This window comes from Oculina patagonica, chromosome 14 (assembly GCF_052425735.1).
Source record: "Oculina patagonica isolate OP01 chromosome 14, crgOcupat, whole genome shotgun sequence".
NCBI classification, from domain to species: Eukaryota; Metazoa; Cnidaria; class Anthozoa; order Scleractinia; family Oculinidae; genus Oculina; species Oculina patagonica.
In genome coordinates this window covers 8,960,772-8,970,404 of record NC_135771.1, presented here as the reverse complement: position 1 = coordinate 8,970,404, position 9,633 = coordinate 8,960,772, and the positions used below count along the sequence as shown (strand labels likewise).

The 9,633-nt window shown below is 37.8% G+C and overlaps 1 protein-coding gene across 2 annotated transcripts in view; it reads right to left on the bottom strand.

Moving 5' to 3' along the window:
- Positions 1–9,627, bottom strand: part of LOC144639163 (cysteine-rich protein 2-binding protein-like) — a 25,926-nt gene extending 16,299 nt beyond the window's left edge. For both annotated transcript variants that reach the window (XM_078498418.1, XM_078498419.1), the window contains exons 1-10: positions 9,492–9,627; positions 8,519–8,592; positions 7,875–7,918; positions 7,346–7,460; positions 6,698–6,826; positions 4,192–4,346; positions 3,106–3,242; positions 2,645–2,738; positions 1,575–1,661; positions 523–685 (exon numbers count right to left, since the gene is read on the bottom strand). In XM_078498418.1, the coding sequence (XP_078354544.1) occupies positions 523–685; positions 1,575–1,661; positions 2,645–2,738; positions 3,106–3,242; positions 4,192–4,346; positions 6,698–6,826; positions 7,346–7,460; positions 7,875–7,918; positions 8,519–8,592; positions 9,492–9,557 (1,064 nt within the window). In that variant the 5' untranslated portion in view covers positions 9,558–9,627. The remainder of the gene's footprint in view (positions 1–522; positions 686–1,574; positions 1,662–2,644; positions 2,739–3,105; positions 3,243–4,191; positions 4,347–6,697; positions 6,827–7,345; positions 7,461–7,874; positions 7,919–8,518; positions 8,593–9,491) is intronic.
- Positions 9,628–9,633: the final 6 nt, after the last annotated feature.

Below are 9,633 nucleotides of genomic sequence, written 5' to 3'. Positions count from 1 at the left end.
CCGGGGCACCCTGAACAAAATTAACCAATCACAGTGTTTATTGAAAACAAAGGATAAGGACATTTTTTGCAACCGACCAATAACGTTCTAGAATGTAAACACAAGATTACATACAAAATTTGAACTGTCAACAACGTTACAAATATATGCGGACCTCTCAGGCAACTTGTCTTGTTTCTGGCGTGAAGCCAGAAGTAATGAAATCAATAATTTGGTTTTGTATCGAAAGCAGGTGTTTTTTTTAGAGCGGACCATAATTTGTTTGAGGCGGGTTAGGATGAAGGGGGTGCGGATGCCGGGAATCAACTTTAATGGTGCAGACTTTTTTCCACCGCCAGGTTGTGGAACATTTTTTATTTGTTAGTATTTTTTTTCCCCATTTCACCTTCAAGCTGTGCAATATTTTTTACTTATCTTTTTTTATTCCCCCGGCATGGCTACCCTAGAGCGGTCACGTGACCAGCGCAGTTTTAAGCTCTAAGAGCTTCTTGTTACTTTTAATAAAATCGTTGTTAAACTAACCTTGTTTCAGCAATACTTGCAGGGTTTTTAATAGGTTTGCTTTTGGCCTTGCTCTGAAGTGAGTCAGATCGCGGGTTCCTATTTGACGTATCTGACGTAGCAGTGGAAGACAAGGATTCGGTATCTTCTGGCCTTGCTTCAGTCTCCATAGGGAGTTCTGATTCTATGGGAAGGGAGGGAAATAATAGACATTTTGCTGTGTAGTATCGCTGTATATTAATTACTACGAGACTGACTAGTTTTTGGTGTAATTATAAAGATTTTAGAGGAATTTGAACCAATGCGAAAGCTGATTCCTTCAGAATAATTTTAATTTTATCGTTGGCAAAAGAGCAGGAGATCTTATTCTTAAATCCAGTATTCAACAGTCAGTGACGTGCAAGCGTTATGATGATTTGTGTTTGAAATTCTACAGCTCTACAGCACACTGGTTCCTTGTGGAAACGCATTATTATTTTATTTTTATAGACCTCCACCATTTCTTGCGCCCGTTGAATTGGCAGTGGAGCAGGAAGGGGGAGGGAAAGGGGGCTGTAGCCCCCCCCCCCACACACACACACACACACACACACAGACACATTTCAGTGTCAAAGGGAATGCTTGCGCAGCATAAATTGGTTTTGTTAAGACACATCGTTTTATCAGGATCGTGCTCGGCGGGAAAATTTGGTGTACAGCTTCCAACGAAACACCTTTCCCCAAAACGCTTTGAGGATAGGTCCGCAATCTTTTAATATTGTATTTCACATTACCCGTGGCATCGGTGTCTTGAGAGAGTACATTTCTTGCCCTCTGATGTCTAAAGAATAACCCAAAAAGCACCATAAAGCAGGGATCATCTGAACTGCCTGATTATGCATTGTCACAAATCGATTATGAACACACCGGACACTGTTGGAGACTTTTGGGTAATTTTAGAAGGCGGAAGCCCCCTGGGGACGGGAGCTATGCGCTTAGCTTGGAGTACCATGGGCCCCCACGTTTCAAATGCTCCGACACCTCTGCATTGTGGTTGCTAAATTACTTATGTGTACGAACCCACAGTTACAAACCTAGTTTTTCTTCGCCAGCAAAGAGGGAAGATGTATCATCCAACTCATCATAACTTGTTGAGAACAGGCTAGAGAAAGTGTCCACATCTGCAAAGCAACACACAGAAAGGATTAAAAAACAATCTAATGTTGTACCAAAAACAAGATCACCACCTTAAAATTGGTAGTTTTCCAAGGTTCGACCATGTTTTTCTATTAACATCACCAAATTACGACTTCTAAATTCTCCAAATTACAACAAAGCGCAAAGGTATGGGAAACATGTGTTTGTTAAACAAGAATTTGTTTTGAATCAAATCACGTTACAATGAACTTATGGAAAAACAACCAACAAATTGAGGTTTGGCTAGTTACTATTTTTTCCTATTTTTCCCAGAGCCCTAAAAGTTTTTGGTGTGGAGGCTGAAGCCCCATTGTGTTGCTGTTCAGAGCCCTAGTATTATCTTGCTGTAGCGCGTGGAGCCATGAAAATGTCAGTGCCTGGAGCTCTGCTGTTTTTGAAGGAGGGGGCTCTGGACCCTGGAGTCCAGCTTTTTTCGGAACAAAGCTCGATCAAGAGCATTCTCGTCCCCAGAACCGCTTATTAACTGGCTGAGCCTGGCGCACAAGAAACATGTACAAGTGGCTCTGGAGACAAATGAATTGATTGGCCAGATATTTTGATCAAAGGCAATTTTCAAATCTAGCATGATAAATTTTGCATTTCAAATCTAGCCCATCAAATCAACCATTTTAAATCTTATACAACGAAGGGATTTTATAACTTCTCATTTGATTGGTGTCTTTTGCTCAAATCCAGCCAATCAAATCATTTGCCGCAGAGCCACTTGTTTCTTCATGCCCCGGGCTCAGCCGGCTAAGAGAAACAAGCGGCTCTGGGGACGAGAATGGATCAAGAGCCCTAAACCGCTTTGGGACCATGTAATGTAAATAGGATTAAAATATTAGCCGGATTAAAGATTTTCTACTTCTGCTGATCTGTTTTGCATTTAGCCATGTAATGACATTTAGTCTTATACCAGGGTAGATTTGGGTGTTTGGAGTAGGACAACAGAGCTTGTTGTACAGACCTGAATGAGATTCAGCAAGTTCACGCATATCCTCCTCTGACAGCAACTGGGATATCAGATCATCAGATTGACTTCTATGTTTAGGAGATGATGACTAGGAGAATTGAAAAACAACGTGCAATTTTAGTCACTGTGTTAGGTATGAATTTAGCCCGTGTAGCGGTCACTTGCTTTCCAAAAGTGCAGGAGGTAGATGAAGGCTCCAAACACAAAAGGAGCGAAAACAAAGTTGAGTTCATTTCTTGTACTTAGAAAGGAAGCGACTGCTAAGTAGGCTAGTATGAATTCTTACACAGATGTTACATAAGACCGCATCAAGAGTAATGAATGCACAAATAATTATGTAAAGGTATTGAGAATATGGGAAAAGATTTAATTAATAGTATGAACTATTAGAGGTAACAGGAGTAAGAGGAAGTCTATTTTTTATCATTTGAAGTCTATATTCTTAATTATAATACCTTTGCAACATTTCCATCAATGCATGAAGACAGTGCTGCAATATTCATTTGCTCCTCCTTTGAGTCAAAGTTGTTGGTCTTTGCATTGGATCCCGTGACAGTTGGTCCCCCTTTTCTTTTACGTGTACTTCCACTTCCTGTAATTAATAAATTATAAATAAGTTGCACTTCTAAGAATGATTCATAACACACCCTGGACTAGTTATTATAATTACTTAACACTGGGATTAGCTAGCAACACAGACAGTTATGCATGGTAAGGGTTAACATGCAGCTGCACAGCTCTCTTCATGCATTTTGTGACCACCGCCTGGTTAGCTCAGTTGGTAGAGCGCCGGACTGCTGTGCTGGAGGTCGTGGGTTCGAACCCCAGACCGGACCAACACTCAGGGTCTTAAAATAACTGAGGAGAATGTGCTGCCTTTGTAATTACATCTGCAAATGGTTAGACATTCTAGTCTTCTCGGAAAAGGATGATAAACCGTAGGTCCCATCTCCTGTATCTTCAGTCTTATAACAGGGGACGTTAAAGAACCCACACACTATTCACAAAGAGTAGGGCAGCAAGTTCCCGGTGTTGTGGTGTGGCCTTTGTGTAGTAAATTACAGTATGTGTACCGCGCATTTGAACATTACATATGAAAAATGCACTTTATAAATTGATTATCATTATCATTCATTGTGACTATCTCAGAATATAAAACTGACAGAGGGCAGAATTGTGTGAGGGCAGAATTTTCTTTTGAGGCTACTATATAAAAACATGGAAAGACCAAAATTGTTCCACTTTGGCTTAGATCCCTGAAACCTTCACAAATTCATCAAATAAAATTATGATTTTTCTCGCAGCCAATTTTATTACCTTTAATTTGATATAGGGCTTTAAAAGGTATCTACAATGTTCTCCTGGCTGACTCGCTTGACAAGTTTTACTGGAAACACCAGCCCTGAATGTAGACAGTAACTTTAAATATAAGGTCATATCTTGTCCTTCTGAGGGCAAATTTAGTAAAAGTAGATATTATTTGGCTAACTTGCACTTGCAATAAAGTCACCAAAAAGAATAATACATCAAATCCTCCAAACCTGCTTCACTAAGTTTAATTGACGGTGCAATGTTCTGTTGCAATGCCCACCATCCTGTTTCCTTATTAAACTCCTTTGTTCCAGACTTGAAAAACTGAGGACATCCTGAAGACAAAATACCAGCAACTGTACTACACCAAGTTGCTGTCTTTTTCCTAAAAGAATAAAATGAGGTAATAAGTTTTACAACTATAATCTATCTCTGCATGCATTACAGACCTATGATGATAACTATAATTTATCACTCTGCATCCATTGCAGACCTACGATAATAACTATAATCTATCTCTTCACACACATTGCAGACCTATGATGATAACTATAACCTATCTCTCTGCACACATTGCAGACCTATGATGATAACTATAATCTATCTCCCTGCACACATTGCAGACCTATGATGATAACTATAATCTATCTCTCTGCACACATTGCAGACCTATGATGATAACTATAACCTATCTCTCTTTGCACACATTGCAGACCTATGATGATAACTATAACCTATCTCTTCACACACATTGCAGACCTATAATAATATCTATAATCTATCTCTCTGCGCACATTGCAGACCTATGATGATAACTATAATCTATCTCTCTGCACACATTGCAGACCTATGATGATAACTATAATCTATCTCTTCACACACATTGCAGACCTATGATAATATCTATAATCTATCTCTCTGCGCACATTGCAGACCTATGATGATAACTATAATCTATCACTTTGCATCTATTGCAGACCTACGATAATAACTATAATTTATCTCTTTGCACACATTGCAGACATATGATGATAACTTTAACCTATCTCTTTGCACACATTGCAGACCAATGATGATAACTATAATCTATCTCTCTGCACACATTGCAGACCTATTATGATAACTATAATCTATCTCTTCACACACATTGCAGACCTATGATAATATCTATAATCTATCTCTCTGCGCACATTGCAGACCTATGATGATAACTATAATCTATCACTTTGCATCCATTGCAGACCTACGATAATAACTATAATTTATCTCTTTGCACACATTGCAGACATATGATGATAACTTTAACCTATCTCTTTGCACACATTGCAGACCAATGATGATAACTATAATCTATCTCTCTGCACACATTGCAGACCTATTATGATAACTATAATCTATCTCTTCACACACATTGCAGACCTATGATAATATCTATAATCTATCTCTCTGCGCACATTGCAGACCTATGATGATAACTATAATCTATCACTTTGCATCCATTGCAGACCTACGATAATAACTATAATTTATCTCTTTGCACACATTGCAGACCTATGATGATAACTATAACCTATCTCTTTGCACACATTGCAGACCAATGATGATAACTATAATCTATCTCTCTGCACACATTGCAGACCTATGATGATAACTATAATCTATCTCTCTGCACACATTGCAGACCTATGATGACAACTATAATCTATCTCTCTGCACACATTGCAGACCTATGATGATAACTATAATCTATCTCCCTGCACACATTGCAGACCTATGATGATAACTATAATCTATCTCCCTGCACACATTGCAGACATATGATGATAACTATAACCTATCTCTCTGCACACATTGCAGACCTATGATGATAACTATAATCTATCTCCCTGTACACATTGCAGACCTATGATGATAACTATAATCTATCTCTCTGCACACATTGCAGACCTATAATGATAACTATAATCTATCTCTCTGCACACATTGCAGACCTATGATGATAATATAACCTATCTCTCTGCACACATTGCAGACCTATGATGATCACTTTTACCTTATTGTTACTTATTTTCGCAGGACTTAATTTTCGTGATTTTCACGGTTTTCAAAAAAATCGCGAAATTAAAGACCCCGGAAAATTTATTTCAAGCGTTTTCTATTGTATTTTTTATGTTAATTACATATTTCTAGCCAAATCGCGAAAATTAAGTCCCGCGAAATATTCCCGTTTCATTTTCGCGAAATTAAGTTCCTGCGAAAATAAGTAACAATAAGGTATCTATCTCTCTATATGCATTGCAGACCAATGGATGTTCTAAAAAACTACCTATCTCTCTGCACAAATTGTAGAAGTATGATGAAAGATACTCTTATGCATGTACATTGCAAGTTATCATTTAACAACTATTCACCAAAGTGGAGGTGGCTAGTGGTGGATAATTATCAAGCCGCGAAGCGGAGAGGTAAATATCCACAACTAGCCACTGAAACTGAGGTGAATAGTTGTTTTAGTATATACACAAACAGTAAGATAATATAACCCGAAAGGATAACTTTTGATCAGTTTATTCTGTTAACAAGTGTAGTTTTCACATGCAAGTTGCTCGGAGGTGAATAGCAAAGGATATTCAGAGTTTGAGTAGCCAATCAGCACGCACCAAAAACGCTATCCACTGTTTGAGTATATGTATACATGTACGCATTGCTGATCACCAATAGCTGCAAGGTAATACTTACTTCTTGGGAAATAAAACTAGCCAGTTTCTTTCAATAAAGTGACAAATGTCTTCCCTCCATCTAAAGTAACCTTTTCGTCCTCTGCTGGTGTTGTACAAATTGTATAAAGACAAGTACACAGCTTGCAGCCTTAAAGGACAAAAAAATGTATCGATTTAGCTCACTTCATAGTGGCTGCCAGCATGGTTGCTTCAATGGAGTAGTCATTATTCCAGACTTGTAACCAGAGAGGCTTGAATTCGATTCTTACTCGGGACAGCCTGGGAGTAGGGGTGGTGCAGTGGCGAGGGCGCTCTCCTCCCACCAATGTGGCCCGGGTTCAATTTTGGGCGGGTACTATATAAATTGACTCTAAATTATGTGGGTTGAGTTTGTTGTTGGTTCTTGTCCTTGCTCCAAGGGTTTTCTCCAGGCTTCCTGGTTTTCCTCCCTCCACCAAATCTGATCTTAGATGCAGTTACACATCTAAAAGAGCTCCTGAGCTCTAGAGTGTAAAGTGGGAAACCAAAAGCTATGTTTACACTTTGGTAAGCATAGTGTTACGAGCTTCCTAAAGCTTCAAAATATTTCTTACAAACAAACATCATCTTAAACACTTTTAACCTCTGCAATAGCATCTCATTAATTAGATTTGAACATGTAGCTTACCAGCTTAAGGCTTGTCTGGTACAAGACTCTAAACCATCAGAAGAACAAGCAGCACATGTCAGATCAAAGAACACATCACCCACAAGTGTGCTGGGTTTGCCATTCTTTAGACAATCTGAAAAGCAAGGAATATTTAATAAATTTATAACTACATCAATTTATCATTTATAAATTTGTAAATATAAAGTAACATGAAATCTCAAGAAGGTTTAGTTGGGTCTTCAAGCTCACATCAGGTGCACAAATTTTTAATACCATGATAATAACTCATTAGCTTTAGAGCAATTTCCATACATGTGCCTCCAATCCATTAAGTAAACCTACTAGTCTACGAACTGCAAAGTCAGGTAAAATCTTTATGCAATACACGTACATTCAGCTCTTATGTACATATTGATCAGTGAAGACCTTTTTTCTGTAAATTAACATTTAACATTCTTGGCATGCAAACAGTTGCCCTTGGCTGTATTTATTTTGAAAATAATTAATTACTTTTTAGTTACATAATACAGACTGAAGCTATTCTTACCCAAATGAAACATCCGCCGGCATAAAACACACTGCAGCATATTGCTGTGAATAGCATTAAAAAGAGAATTACATGTACATGTAACATAGAACTACACAACTGTACATTAGATGTGTCCGCACCCACCCAGGGGCCACAAAGGTCTGCCTTAAAACAGGGAGTGAGGGTCAAAATGACTCTCAGAATGAAGGAAATGTAGAACTTCCCGGGGGAAGAATATCCACAGATCCCCACGAGAGGCTCATGCCTCTGGCACTCACACCCACCCATGCATGCAAGATCCTTCCTATGGCCCCGGTATTAGGTCTCTACTCCTCACTTCAAGTTTACCATCCCCCCACCCACCCCACCAAAAAAATAGGCCAATTCCGATATATTAATATTCTAACTTGGCTCCGAGGCTTGGGGGAATAAAACAAAAGAAATGATTTATTCATTCCTTAACCTCAACTTGATATCTTTTGTTTTATTCCCCCAAGCCTCGGAGCCAAGTTAGAATTTTAATAAATCGGAAATGGCCTATTAGGACTCAATGTTGATAGAAAGGAAAAATTTCTTACTCCTTAAAAATATCAGCAGGGTGACTTATTTTTACTTGTCTATTATAAGTTTTAAAATTTAAAATAATTTATTCTTTTACCAACCTGTCCTTTGATCCATTACAATAGCAAATCTCTTCCACAACTTCATATTCTGTTTCTATTCCAGGGTCTATAACCTGGTGTACAAACAAAAACATTTTTATGTTACCGGTAATACATTCTTATCACAGGCATGTTTGTCTTGTTAGTTTTAATTCAGATCTCTGAAATCTTTTCAATGACACAGCAAGAAAAATACATTTCACACTAAAACTATAAAAATATTCAGAAAATTATAGATAAATCGGTGACTTAATCGATTTCAACAGTTCAAAGGAAACATAAACACAAAGATCGGAAAGTTGCAACCTCGTCATCAAATTGCATGAGGGGAACATAATTGTGTTTACTTAATATATATTCCAGCCTGTTGAAACATATTTTTTGTTCATAGCATGAAAATTTAGTATTTTAATTAAAAACCAAACAATTCACACTAAGCATGCTAAGTAAAGACCAACTTCGCTTACATGTATGTACCAATATGTGGGTTAGGTCTGATCAAATAGTGTTCCGAAAATCACATAATTATTTTTTCAGAAATTAATTAACTTAATAGTACCCAGAGTTTCAGAATTTTTCAGGGAGTACCCCCAGAAAGCCTCCCCTCCCCCCTCAGGTTGTCTAGCAGACATGTGATAAGAATGTAAAAAAATCACCAACTTAGACATGTTTCTGTGGATTTACCAGTAAACCCTTAAAACAAAGTTATGTTTACAGTAAGATAAATTGTTTAAAGTTTGTTAGGTTAGAATAAGCATTTATTTAGCTTACTTTAGAAAAGTTAAAAAGTCATTTTCAGCTTTTATAATCTTAGGTAAGCCACATTGACTAGCAGTCAGCGGTTCTTAAAATTTCATGGCGGAACATTATTAAGATAAAACATTACTATGCAAGCAATATGCGTGTCAGTAGAAGTATATCCAGATTGTAATAAAATGTCAAAACGAACTATACTAAAGACACGAGAACATACCTCTTCGCTCATGTTGACACTCTTTCCAACCAAGGGCTTCCACCTCAATAATACGACAATTTTCATTGGTTAAAAATGAATCGCCTTTGAGATGACCAATGAAACGATCTTTTATATCGATGATCTGTCAGCTTGGGATCCA